Source organism: Nerophis ophidion, linkage group LG15 (genome assembly GCF_033978795.1).
Source record: "Nerophis ophidion isolate RoL-2023_Sa linkage group LG15, RoL_Noph_v1.0, whole genome shotgun sequence".
Taxonomy (NCBI): domain Eukaryota; kingdom Metazoa; phylum Chordata; class Actinopteri; order Syngnathiformes; family Syngnathidae; genus Nerophis; species Nerophis ophidion.
In genome coordinates, this window is record NC_084625.1 from 47,897,808 (window position 1) to 47,912,262 (window position 14,455).

At 36.7% G+C, this 14,455-nt stretch overlaps 2 protein-coding genes across 3 annotated transcripts in view; one reads left to right on the forward strand and one right to left on the reverse strand.

Moving 5' to 3' along the window:
• The window catches only part of LOC133569743 (transmembrane protein 241), a 24,788-nt gene extending 13,458 nt beyond the window's left edge, over window positions 1–11,330 (forward strand). For both annotated transcript variants that reach the window (XM_061922301.1, XM_061922302.1), the window contains 6 exons: window positions 3,619–3,654; window positions 3,724–3,758; window positions 9,254–9,323; window positions 9,448–9,541; window positions 9,619–9,683; window positions 11,138–11,330. In XM_061922301.1, the coding sequence (XP_061778285.1) occupies window positions 3,619–3,654; window positions 3,724–3,758; window positions 9,254–9,323; window positions 9,448–9,541; window positions 9,619–9,683; window positions 11,138–11,198 (361 nt within the window). In that variant the 3' untranslated portion in view covers window positions 11,199–11,330. The remainder of the gene's footprint in view (window positions 1–3,618; window positions 3,655–3,723; window positions 3,759–9,253; window positions 9,324–9,447; window positions 9,542–9,618; window positions 9,684–11,137) is intronic.
• Window positions 8,961–14,455, reverse strand: part of rbbp8 (retinoblastoma binding protein 8) — a 45,143-nt gene continuing 39,648 nt past the window's right edge. The window contains exon 21 of the mRNA XM_061922297.1: window positions 8,961–9,348. The gene's annotated coding sequence lies outside the window, so the exon portion shown is untranslated. The remainder of the gene's footprint in view (window positions 9,349–14,455) is intronic.

Sequence of the window (14,455 nt, forward strand, 5' to 3'; positions counted from 1 at the left end):
AGCGGCTTCTGTTGAAACGACGCATGACAAAGTTGGTTTAAGCCTGGTTTGTATGGCAAAAAATTACCAGTTTTTATTAGGGACGCACCGATTAATCGGTAACCGAATATATTCGGCTGAATATGGCAAAAAAAGCCACATTCGGCCTTCGGTGGAATGAGTTAAAAACAAGGCCGAATAGTGACATGTGACGGAATTTTTCGACACGGTGATGCAATCAACCAACGTGCAGTGACGCGGTGACGTTGGGATACGTTGTGTACCTGTATAAGTGTATGAGGTTACAAGCACACACTTATTGAGATTTAGTGGGGCCTCTGTTTACATTATTAGCCTGTTGTGTAGGCTACCTGTATAATAGAATAGAATAGAATAGAGTTTTATTGTCATTATTGCAATGAACAGGTTCAAAGAACAACGAAATTGGAGCAGCTCCTCCTAAGGTGCATATACAATATGCTAGTATAAATTAAAAAAAATAAATAAATACAAAATAAATTTAAAAAAAAAAAAAAAAAAAAAAAAGTGTATAAGTGTATGAGGTTACAAGCACACACTTAATTGAGATTTACTGGGGCCTCTGTTTACATTATTAGCCTGTTGTGTAGGCTACCTGTATAAGTGTATGAGGTTACAAGCACACACTTAATTGAGATTTACTTAAGCCTTCTGTTTACATTATTAGCCTGTTGTGTAGGCTACCTGTATAAGTGTATGAGGTTACAAGCACACACTTAATTGAGATTTACTTAAGCCTTCTGTTTACATTATTAGCCTGTTGTGTAGGCTACCTGTATAAGTGTATGAGGTTACATGCACACACTTATTGAGATTTGGTGGGGCCTCTGTTTACATTATTAGCCTGTTGTGTAGGCTACCTGTATAAGTGTATGAGGTTACATGCACACACTTATTGAGATTTGGTGGGGCCTCTGTTTACATTATTAGCCTGTTGTGTAGGCTACCTGTATAAGTGTATGAGGTTACAAGCACACACTTAATTGAGATTTACTTAAGCCTTCTGTTTACATTATTAGCCTGTTGTGTAGGCTACCTGTATAAGTGTATGAGGTTACATGCACACACTTATTGAGATTTGGTGGGGCCTCTGTTTACATTATTAGCCTGTTGTGTAGGCTACCTGTATAAGTGTATGAGGTTACATGCACACACTTATTGAGATTTGGTGGGGCCTCTGTTTACATTATTAGCCTGTTGTGTAGGCTACCTGTATGAGTGTAAGAGGTTACAAGCACACACTTAATTGAGATTTACTTGAGCCTGCTGTTTACATTATTAGAATTTCTACTGTGGCTAAGCAGACTTTTGCCAAAAGGACAATAATTCATTTGTTGTGGGTTTATCCACATTAATGCACTTTATTTTTTTTGCGAATGCATGTTTTGTTTGAAGGCCTAATATAAATGAAAAACTTTGTGATTTTTTGGAAAAGCAAAGGCTACTGGAATATTTAAAAAATGTCAATATTCAATAAAAAATTACTTTATTTGAAAAACGTGTAAATATTTATTCTAGGCTATTTATGCAATATTTTAAAAATTGTGAAAAACTGCATTCATTATTCGGTATTTGGTATTCGGCCTTCGGCCAAGCGTTTAAATATTATTCGGCTTCGGCTTCGGCCACAAATTTTCATTCCGTTGCATCCCTAGTTTTTATAGACAAACGTTTTTTTTTACTCATATGTTTTTGGTGTGGTTACAAACAGTTTTGCTCAATAAAGTGATTGATGAAATTCTCGTCCGTAAAGTGTCTCGACAGACGATAATTGAACTGTGTTGACAAAGATTGTTTTATTCATCGGGGCCTCTCTTGTTGTCACTTGTAACTCATAGAGTTGCATTGCAAAATCATACAGAATAACTTGTAATGTGTTTATTTTGTTTGAAGTTCAGATGGGATTTTTGATTTTCTGCTCGGCATTAATTTGCTGTGGGCAGTGCAGGCGCGCACCTTAAGAAGGAAAGTTGCCTGCGAGATGTCATGGGTTTTAATAACAGGCATGTGATTTGAACTTAATGAAAATGACTGAAACTAAGCCGGGGTTTTGGGGGCCACAGGTCCCAAGCCAGGTCCAGGGCAGTACCCTGGTGGGGTGACAAGGGCAGCATTTTCCTTTTTGTTTCCGCTTTAGTGGATTCTGCCTTGGATTTTATAGTCAATTTCTGTCTCTTCGACTCCCTCTCCGCTTCTAACTGCTCCAAATGCTCTCGCCCGTCTTAAACCCAAAACTGATGTTTTGAAAAAGACTGTTATGTATCAGGCAATCACTTACTGGAATGGACTTCCACAATATCTGGTATCAATCACCAGCATAGTGGGTTTTAAGAATATACTAAGAGGAGAGGTAAAAAAATAAATCTAAATTACATACAAAGCATGATGGGAAAATGCAAGGGGTGTAACAGTACGCAAAAATTTCGGTTCGGTACGTACCTCGGTTTAGAGGTCACGGTTCGGTTCATTTTCGGTACAGTAAGAAAACAACAAAATATACATTGTTTGGTTATTTATTTACCAAATTTGTAAACAATGGCTTTATCCTTTTAACATTGAAAACACTATAATAATTCGGCCCACGTTAATCATTAAACTGCCTCAAAATGTTGCTCAGATTACATAAAATGACAAAACTTTTCTTCTACATATAAAAAGTGCAACGTTAAACGGTTTCAAGTCAACTCATCATGCTTAACTTATTACAGCATTTGAGAAGCCTGTAGTTTACTTTTAATATGTAAATGTTATATTTGTATCAACGTGATAGCAGGGACCCTGCCATTCAAAACTAGGCTGCTACATTACTAATGATTAATGTAACTATAGCTGAAAAAATAGTACAATAACAATAGGAGAGACTATTCATCCCTGAACATCATTGAGTTCATTTAGGCTTTATGATGCACTTACATTGTTATATCAACTATTAGACTCTTCATTTAACATAGTGTCCTTTTTTGCTGCTTCCACACAGAAAAAGGTAAAGTGAAATAGACAGACAGGTCTTTGCTGTCTGTAAGACACACACACAAAAAGCTAATTAGCCTTCACCTCAAGCCAGGACTGCGAACGAGCTGAGCTGAGCTGCAGTTTAAGTTTCTAGAACGTCAACGGGCTCATAGTGATGTTACTAGTAGTTGACTGGGAGGTGTTTATTATCATTTGGGGAGAGTACGCTGCCTTACGCTCACCTGCTAAACACGTATGTGCTCGACGCTGAAGCATTGACTACATGCGCTCTGAATACGCACTGCTGATTGGCTGTTACCGCTATATATGTAACCAATCAGATGGTTGTGTGGGTGGGACAATGCTGGATGCTGAGACAGAGGCAGAAAGCAGAGCAGCTTGTTAAGACTTTAGCTTGGAAACTCGTTCGGTACACCTATGAACCGAACCGAACGGTTCAATACAAATACACATACCGTTACACCCCTAGAAAATGCAAATCACAGAATTTTCGCTGCTGGATAATTCTGATTGAATACAAAACTTTTAACTTTTTTTAGCCCAATGCGGCCCCCAAGTCAAAAAGTTTGGACACCCCTGGTCTAATCCGAGTAAAATATCACCTGAAATGATCTTTTTCTGTTGCAGCGACATTGAGCAGCAATGTGTTAACTACTTGTTCAGGTAAGAAAAAAACCTTTTTAATAATAGGTTTAATAACAACTAGAGACTAAAACAAGCATGTTTTAACAGCGTGCTGCTGCTGACAATGGCTGCTCACCCGACAGGTGAGAATAATCCTAAAGGGACCACACAGTAGGAATAAAACTTGGATCTACTATAGATAGGAATGGGACGTCATTATAGCCTAAATAGTACAATGCGGTGAAAATTCCAGCCTTCTGAAATAACGGTTAAACAGGTTCTAAGGATAATATGTTACAAGTATAAACAGGTTACAAGGTGTCCTAATTTGGCTGCTGGCATATGCGGTAACATATTATACTGTTTTATTTGCTCAAAAATAATATCAATCTACTTGCTGATTTACTGTTAATATTTCTGGTTACTCTCCGTTGTACATGGTTCTGTCTACACTTCTGTTAAAAAGTAAAAATCAGTCCAATACCATGTAGTTACAGGCGCAGTATGTCATTCCAATGGTGTTACTTTAAATGCTAAAGATCATTGACTGATTTAACCATAATAGTAAATGGATAAAAAGATAGTATGGCCGTGTAACAATATCAATCATTTTTTTTAATTATTTGTTTTTTGTCCAGGGACTTATTTCCTGAGTTTGTAAACAACAACAAAATATTTGATGATTAAAAACGATATTGACGTAAACACTGCAGTATTGACCATACACTGACCATTTGATTGGCATCGTTACTGTCGATATTTGTATGATGTAATCAAAAATCTTGCATTTAGCAGTTAGAAAATCCCCCTACGGCAGACCTGGGCCAAATATGGCCCATTAAGATTTTCAATCCGGTCCGCCGGAAGTTCCACATACAAACCCTGTTTCCATATGAGTTGGGAAATTGTGTTAGATGTAAATATAAACGGATTCCAGAAAACACAGAGTGAGATGTTCTACCTCTTGTGCGAAACAGCAATGCATAAAATGACTTAACACATTAAAATGACTAGTAAAACATTTAAAAACACAACAATCAACTTCTAAAACATTAAAAACGACTCCAAAACACATAAAATGACTCCGAAGAGATGCACAGTGACATCTAAAACGTAAATTACTCCTAAAACACATAACAAGACTCCTAAAACACATAATAAGACTCCTAAAACACGTAAAAAACTCATAAAACACGTAAAAATACTTCTAAAGACACGTAAACACGAATACAATGATTTGCAAATAATTTTCAACCCATATTCAGTTGAATATGCTAAAAAAAGACAACATATTTGATGTTCAAACTGATAAACATTGTTTTTTTTTTGCAAATCATTAACTTTAGAATTTGATGCCAGCAACACATGACAAAGAAGTTGGGAAAGGTGGCAATAAATACTGATAAAGTTCAATCAATCAATCAATCAATGTTTATTTATATAGCCCTAAATCACAAATGTCTCAGAGGACAGTACAAACCATTACAACTATGACATCCTTGGAAGAACCCACATAAGGGCAAGTTGAGGAATGCTCATCAAACACTTATTTGGAACATCCCACAGCTGTGCAGGCTAATTGGGAACAGCTGTGTGCCGTGATTGGGTATAAAAACAGCTTCCAAAAAAATACTCAGTCTTTCACAAGGGTGGGGCGAGGTACACCCCTTTGTCATATGCTGCCATCTAAGCGCCGTCTTTTTCATGGACACCCCTGCTTATTTCAGCAAGACAATGCCAAGCCACATTCAGCACGTGTTACAACAGCATGGCTTCATAAAAAAAGAGTGCGGGTACTTTCCTGGCCCGCCTGCAGTCCAGACCTGTCTCCCATCAAAAATGTGTGGCCCATTATGAAGCGTAAAATACGACAGCGGAGACTGTTGAACGACTGAAGCTCTACTTAAAACAAGAATGGGAAAGAATTCCACTTTCAAAACTTCAACAATTAGTTTCCTCAGTTCCCAAACATTTATTGAGTGTTGTTAAAAGAAAAGGTGATGTAACACAGTGGTGAACATGCCCTTTCCCAACTACTTTGGCATGTGTTGCAGCCATGAATTACTAAGTTATTTATTATTTGCAAAAAAAAAAAAAAGTTTATGAGTTTGAACATCAAATATCTTGTCTATAGTGCATTGAATTGAATATGGGTTGAAAAGGATTTGCAAATCCTCAATTTACCGGTCGATCTACGTTCCCATCCTCACCTATGGTCATGACCGAAAGGATAAGATCACGGGTACAAGCGGCCGAAATGAGTTTCCTCCGCCGTGTGGCGGGGCTCTCCCTTAGAGATAGGGTGAGAAGCTCTGTCATCCGGGAGGAGCTCAAAGTAAAGCCGCTGCTCCTCCACATCGAGAGGAGCCAGATGAGGTGGTTCGGGCATCTGGTCAGGATGCCACCCGAACGCCTCCCTAGGGAGGTGTTTAGGGCACGTCCAACCGGTAGGAGGCCACGGGGAAGACCCAGGACACGTTGGGAAGACTATGTCTCCCGGCTGGCCTGGGAACGCCTTGGGATCCCCCGGGAAGAGCTAGACGAAGTGGCTGGGGAAAGGGAAGTCTGGGTTTCCCTGCTTAGGCTGTTGCCCCCGCGACCCGACCTCGGATAAGCGGAAGAAGATGGATGGATGGATGTATTCCGTTTATATTTACATCCAACACAATTTCCCAACACATATGAAAACAGAGTTTGTAATTTTTTTTAGACCTTTAACATCAAAACTGTAGCCGCCATTATGATGTGCATTTTTAGCTATTCCTCATATTCTGGGGATTGACACTTGTAAGAAAATTAAATTATTTTCTGCTATGGAGGCGAGGATTGTGGATTTAAAAGCGGCTTTACCGCACTCTGAAGGGACATTCGCCGCCTTGCGGTAAAGACGTGTTTGCTCGCTTGTTGATGGCAAATTTGCAGGGCACAGCTAGACTGTGTCATCAACATGCATTATATAGTGAAGTGAAGTGAATTATATTTATATAGCGCTTTTCTCCTGTATGACTGTTGACCAAGTATGCGTGGCATTCACTTGTGTGTGTGAAAAGCCGTAGATATTATGTGATTGGGCTGGCATGCAATGGCAGTGCCTTTAAGGTTTGTTGGCGCTCTATACTTCTCCCTACGTCCGTGTACACTGCGGCGTTTTAAAAAGTCATGAATTTTACTTTTTGAAACTGATACAGATAATTTCCGATATTACATTTTAAAGCATTTATCGGCCGATATTATCGGACATCTCTAGTAGATTATAGGGGTGTAACGGTACACAAACATTTCGGTTCGGTACGTACCTCAGTTTAGAGGTAACGGTTAGTTTCATTTTTGGTACAGTAAGAAAACAACAAAATATGTATTTTTGGGTTATTTACCAAATTTGCAAAATCTTCCACAAAAAATATTTTTATTAGTGGAATATTTGATGTGAAGTAATGGGAACCTTGGATAGGTCAATAATTCATAATAACATTGATTTTGATTGAATATTATGCTTTAAGCAATGACAGTTTGAAAGAAAAAAAAACAGCTTTGTTTTATTATTCAACGTTGCAACTTTTTCTAAATTACATTTAGCCTTTAAGCTTCTTTATTTCACTTTTATGTTTTTGTTTGTTTTAATAGTATTTGGTATGGCGTGTATGTGTATTTAATAGTATGTGGGACGGCGTGGCGCAGTGGAAGAGTGGCCGTGCGCAACCCGAGGGTTCCTGGTTCAATTCCCACCTAGTACCAACCTCGTCACGTCCGTTGTGTCCTGAGCAAGACACTTCACCCTTGCGCCTGATGGGTGCTGATTAGCGCCTTGCATGGCAGCTCCCTCCATCAGTGTATGAATGTGTGTGTGAATGGGTAAATGTGGAAGTAGTGTCAAAGCGCTTTGAGTACCTTGAAGGTAGAAAAGCGCTAGACAAGTACAACCCATTTATCATTTATTTTTAGAATGTGCCGTGGGCCTTTTAAACATTAGCGTTGGGCACCCCTGCTATAGATAATAAAAAATAAAATCTGACAAATATATGTATAAAAAGCAGAGCCTGGCGACAAATGCGCGTTTATTATAACTCTCACGCTCTGTCTATGCCCCTCCCTCACGAATGCTGCTGCGTGCACAATTTGTTTTGTTTTTAACCCTTTCTCAACCCTGAACGTACATTGAAAATACACGCAACCCTAACCTAAAATGCCGGACATTTGAAGTGAAGTGAATTATATTTATTTAGCGCTTTTCTCTAGTGACTCAAAGCGCTTTACAACCCAATATCTAAGTTACATTTTTAAACCAGTGTGGGTGGCACTGGGAGCAGGTGGGTAAAGTGTTTTGCCCAAAGATACAACGGCAGTGATTAGGATGGCGGAAGCGGGAATCGAACCTGCAACGCTCAAGTTGCTGACACGGCCGCTCTACCAACCGAGCTATACCGCCCCATTTGAGGCATTTAAGAAACTCCACCCGGACAGCCCTGCAAACGAGGACATATCCAGTAAAAAGAGGAAGTATGTTGAGTCTATCGTAGTCCGGTCGCTGCTAGCATGCCGTGTTTTGTGCCTCGTTGTCTATTGTTTACACAACGTGCGGTACGCTACTTAACATGTCAGTGTGGAAACTCGTTCGAAACACCTCCGAACCGGACCGAATCCCCCGTACCGAAACGATTCAATACGAATACACGTACCGTTACACCCCTAGTAGATCCATCCATCTTCTTCCGCTTATCCGAGGTCGGGTCGCGGGGGCAACAGCCTAAGCAGGGAAACCCAGACTTCCCTTTCCCCAGCCACTTCGTCCAGCTCTTCGCGGGGGATCCCGAGGCGTTCCCAGGCCAGCCGGGAGACATAGTCTTCCCAACGTGTCCTGGGTCTTCCCCGTGGCCTCCTACCGGTTGGACGTGCCCTAAACACCTCCCTAGGGAGTCGTTCGGGTGGCATCCTGACGCCCGAACCACCTCATCTGGCTCCTCTCAATGTGAACGAGCAGCGGCTTTACGTTGAGTTCCTCCCGGATGGCAGAGCTTCTCACCCTATCTCTAAGGGAGAGCCCCGCCACCTGGCGGAGAAAACTCATTTCGGCCGCTTGTACCCGTGATCTTATCCTTTCGGTCATGACCCAAAGCTCATGACCATAGGTGAGGATGGGAACACAGATCGACCGGTAAATTGAGAGCTTTGCCTTCCGGCTCAGCTCCTTCTTCACCACAACGGATTGGTACAACATCCGCATTACTGAACACGCCGCACCGATCCGCCTGTCGATCTCACGATCCACTCTTCCCTCACTCGTGAACAAGACTCCTAGGTACTTGAACTCCTCCACTTGGGGCAGGGAAACTCTTATCGTCGGACAAATGTATATCATTCATATCGTCTCTATCGCACAACCCTAACTTTAGAATAGATATAACAGTGTTTCCACACAGGACTGCAATCTATTTATGGTGTTAGAATATTGATGACATATCGATGATATAGATGACATTATTGTCTATTTTTGCATAGATTAGCAAAATAATTGAAAATAATATTTCAAAAAAACGACTGTTTGCTAAAATGTTAGGACATCCTTACTTTTGTCAGGTGTAGTTACATTGGCAATGTGAAGTTGTTTACTTTTACACTGACCGCGCTGTTCCTCCATTAGGTGACCTCACAAGTGCCTTGGAGTTCCCCTCTCTTCAGTCCTACGCGTTCAGCTGTGGCTGCTGTGCCAGGTGAAGCACTAAGCACTATTTACACCTGCGATGTAATAGACACAAGAAGTTAGTAAAGTGACATAGATTATTAGGAGAGTTAATGGTGTTTTTTTTATAATGACTTGCTTTTGTCACTCCGTAGTGCCTTGCTGGGCTTTATGCTGCTTTTAGCGACATTCAAACTCAAAAGTGGATTGTCGCTCCAGCACTTTGCACTGTGGATTTTTTTGTCCAAGGTAAATATTTCATTTGCACAAATAATTGTACGCAGCGTTCAGGTAATTGTGTGCTGATTTTTGCCAACATGTCACAGATTACTGCCATGTTCGTTGCACCTCTTATTTTCTACATGGACATGAACACGGCATCTATTATTTGGTGAGTGGACAATGTGTTTTTTATTATGTACTTCAGGGGTCACCAACGCGGTGCCCGTGGGCACCAGGTAGCCCGTAAGGACCAGATGAGTCGCCCGCTGGCCTGTTCTAAAAATAGCTCAAATAGCAGCACTTACCAGTGAGCTGCCTCTATTTTTTACATTTTATTTATTTACTAGCAAGCTGGTCTCGCTTTGCTCGACATTTTTAATTCTAAGAGAGACAAAACTCAAATAGAATTTGAAAATCCAAGAAAACATTTTAAAGACTTGGTCTTCACTTGTTAAAATAAATTCATTTATTTTTTTACTTTGCTTCCTATAACTTTCAGAAAGACAATTTTAGAGAAAAAAATACAACCTTTAAAATGATTTTAGGATTTTTAAACACATATACCTTTTTACCTTTTAAGTTCCTTCCTCTTTTTTCCTGACAATTCAAATCAATGTTCAAGTAAATGTATTTGTTTTATTGTAAAGAATAATATAATCAATTTTTATTTAATTCTTAATTTTAGCTTCTGTTTTTTTGAAGAAGAATATTTGTGAAAAATTTCTTCAAAATTATTGGGAATAAAATTCAAAAGAATTATTCTGGCAAATCTAGAACATCTGTAGAATCAAATTTAAATCTTATTTCAAAGTCTTTTGAATTTCTTTAAAAAAATTTGTTCTGGAAAATCTAGAAGAAATAATGATTTGTCTTTGTTAGAAATATAGCTTGGTCCAATTTGTTATATATTCTAACAAAGTGCAGATTGGATTTTAACCTATTTAAAACATGTCATCAAAAATATATATTTATTGTGAGAAATCATTAAGATGATAAGTGTTTCCACAAAGATAAATATCATTAATTATTAATAATAACAGAGTTAAAGGTAAATTGAGCAAATTGGCTATTTCTGGCAATTTATTTAAGTGTGTATCAAACTGGTAGCCCTTTGCATTAATCAGTACCCAAGAAGTAGCTCTTGCTTTCAAAAAGGTTGGTGACCCCTGATGTAGTTAATATACACTACAGGCCAAAAGTTTGGACACGCCTTCACATTTCAATGCGTTCTCTTTATTTTTATGACTATTTACATTGTAGATTGTCACTGAAGGCATCAAAACTATGAATGAACATGTGGAGTTATGTACTTAACAAAAAAGGCGAAATAACTAGAAACAAATTAAAAATATTCTAGTTTCTTCAAAATAGCCACCCTTTGCTAAGATTACTGCTTTGCACACTCTTGGCATTCTCTTCATGAGCTTCAAGAGGTAGTCACCAGAAAGGGTGTCATAGTTTTGATGCCTTCAGTGACAATCTACAATGTAAATAGTCATGAAAATAAAGAAAAGGGCATTGAAATGAAGTGTGTCCAAACTTTTGGCCTGTACTGTATTTGTTGTTTTTTTTCTATTTTCCTCCTGTTCTTTAATTTGCTTACTAATTCTTTCCTGCTTGCAGTGTGGCCGTCAGTCATGTGAGCGAAGCTGTGCTGGTGTATTCTGAGAGAGAAGCGCAGTAATACCAAAAAAAATAAGACAACTCAACACATTGCACTTCCTAAACAAATGTACTAAATATGTATTTTCATTTTTTTTTACTTCATAAAAAGTGCTTTAATAGGCTACAAACCAAATAAAATGTTTACAATGGGGCCTATTTTGCACCTTTACTTATTTGAAATGATACAAGTTGTGAATTAGCAGGCAGAAAACTTAATTCACTTATGTTTTATTTTGTCAGCATGTCTAAATCTTATATGCAGAGTAAATGAGCAAAGGTAAAACAAGTAGTGTGTATTTTCCTATTTTTTTTACTTCATAAACAGTGCTTTAATAAGCTACAAACCAATTAAAATGTTTAAATGTGGCCTATTTTGCACCTTTACTTATTCCAGATGATAGAAGTTAAGAATTAGCAACCAAAAAACTTAATTCACTTATGTTTTATCAGCATGTCTCAATCTTATATGCAGAGTAAATGAGCAAAAGTGAAAAAAGTAGTGTGTATTTTCATATTTTTTTACTTCATAAACAGTGCTTTAATAAGCTACAGACCAAATAAAATGTTTACATGTGACCAATTTTGTACATTTAAAAGTTATGAATTAGCAAGCAGAAAACTTAATTCACTTATGTTATATTTTGTCAGCATGTCTCAATCTTATATGCAGAGTAAATGAGCAAAGGTGAAAAAAGTAGTGTGTATTTTCGTATTTTTTTACTTCATAAACAGTGCTTTAATAAGCTACAGACCAATTAAAATGTTTAAATGTGGCCTATTTTGCACCTTTACTTATTCCAAATGATAGAAGTTAAGAATTAGCAACCAAAAGACTTAATTCACTTATGTTTTATCAGCATGTCTCAATCTTATATGCAGAGTAAATGAGCAAAAGTGAAAAAAGCAGTGTGTATTTTCATATTTTTTTACTTCATAAACAGTGATTTAATAAGCTACAGACCGTATAAAATGTTTACCTGTGACCTATTTTGTATATTTAAAAGTTATGACTTAGCAAGCAGAAAACTTAATTCACTTATATTTTATTTTGTCAGCATGTCTCAATCTTATATGCAGAGTAAATGAGCAAAGGTGAAAAAAGTAGTGTGTATTTTCTTTTTTTTTTTTACTTCATAAACAGTGCTTTAATAAGCTACAGACCAATTAAAATGTTTAAATGTGGCCTATTTTGCACCTTTACTTATTCCAAATGATACAACTTATGAATTAGCAAGCAGAAAACTTAATTTACTTGTTTTATTTTATCAGCATGTCTCAATCTTATATGCAGAGTAATTGAGAAAAGGTGAAAAAAGAAGTATTAATTTTCACATTTTTTTTAACTTCATAAACAGTGCTTAATTAAATAAGCTACAGATCAAATAAAATGTTTACATTTGGCCTATTTTGCCACTTTACAAGTTATGAATTAGCAACCAGAAAACGTAATTCACTTGTTTTATTTTATCAGCATGTCTGAATCTTATATGCAGAGTAAATGAGCAAAGGTAAAAAAAAAAAAAAGTAGTTTTATTTTCATATTTTTTTTACTTCATAAACAGTGCTTTAATAAGCTACAGACCAAATAAAATGTTTAGATTTGGCCTATTTTGCACCTTTATAAGTTATGAATTAACAACCTGAAAAGTTAACTCATTTATGTTTAATTTTATGAGCATATCTAAATCTTATATGCAGAGTAAATGAGCAAAAGTGAAAAAAGCAGTGTGTATTTTCATATTTTTTTACCTTATAAACAGTGCTTTAATAAGCTACAGACCAAATAAAATGTTTACATGTGACCTATTTTGTACATTTAAAAGTTATGACTTAGCAAGCAGAAAACTTAATTCACTTTTATATTATTTCGTCAGCATGTCTCAATCTTATTTGCAGAGTAATATGAGCAAAGGTAAAAGAAGTAGTTTATTTTCATATTTTTTTTACTTCATAAACAGTGCTTTAATAAGCTCCAGACCAAATAAAATGTTTACATTTGGCCTATTTTGCACCTTTATAAGTTATGAACTAGCAACCTGAAAAGTTAATTGACTTATGTTTAATTTTATGAGCATGTCTAAATCTTATATGCAGAGTAAATGAGCAAAGGTGAAAAAAGTCGTGTGTATTTTCATATTTTTTTTACTTCATAAACAGTGCTCTAATAAGCTACAGACCAATTAAAATGTTTAAATGTGGCCTATTATGCACCTTTACTTATTCCAAATGATAGAAGTTAAGAATTAGCTACCAAAATACTTAATTCACTTATGTTTTATCAGCATGTCTCAATCTTATATGCAGAGTAAATGAGCAAAAGTGAAAAAAGCAGTACGTATTTATATATTTATTACTTCATAAACCGTGCTTTAATAAGCTACAGACCAAATAAAATGTTTAAATGTGACCTATTTTGTACATTTAAAAGTTATGACTTGGCAAGCAGAAAATTGAATTCATTTATGTTTTATTTTGTCAGCATGTTTCAATCTTATATGCAGAGTAAATGAGCAAAGGTGAAAAAAAGTAGTTTATTTTCTTTTTTTTTTTACTTCATAAACAGTGCTTTGATAAGATCCAGACCAAATAAAATGTTTACATTTGGCCTATTTTGCACCTTTTTAAGTTATGAGTTAGCAACCTGAAACGTTAATTCACTTATGTTTAATTTTATGAGCATGTCTAAATCTTATATGCAGACTAAATGAAATGTTAATTGAAAACAAAGATGAAATTGTCAATGAATTGAATCAATTCTTTGTAAATGTAGGACCTAGCTTAGCAAACAAAATACCTAGAGCTAATGATCAATCAGGGGATGTCTGGAAAAGGGAAAATAGGGTTATGCAGTCAATGTTTCTTAGTGAAGTGACTGAGAATGAAATATTATCTGTGGTTTACAAACTAAAAAACAAGACCTCAATAGACAATGAGGGCATTGACATGAGTATAATAAAAAACACAATTGATTGCATCATTAAACCATTGCATTATATAATTAATTGTTCTTTTAAAGTAGGGGTTTTCCCAGACAGTATGAAAACTGCTAAGGTTATACCTATATTTAAAACCGGAGATAAACATACATTTGGTAATTATAGACCTGTATCTCTCTTATCCCAATTTTCAAAAGTGCTTGAAAAACTGTTTGTTAATAAATTAGACTGTTTTATTGAAAAACATAAATTATTAAATGAAAATCAGTATGGATTTTGATCAAACAGGTCTACGAGCTTGGCCATCATGAACATTATTGAAGAGATTACAACTGCAGTT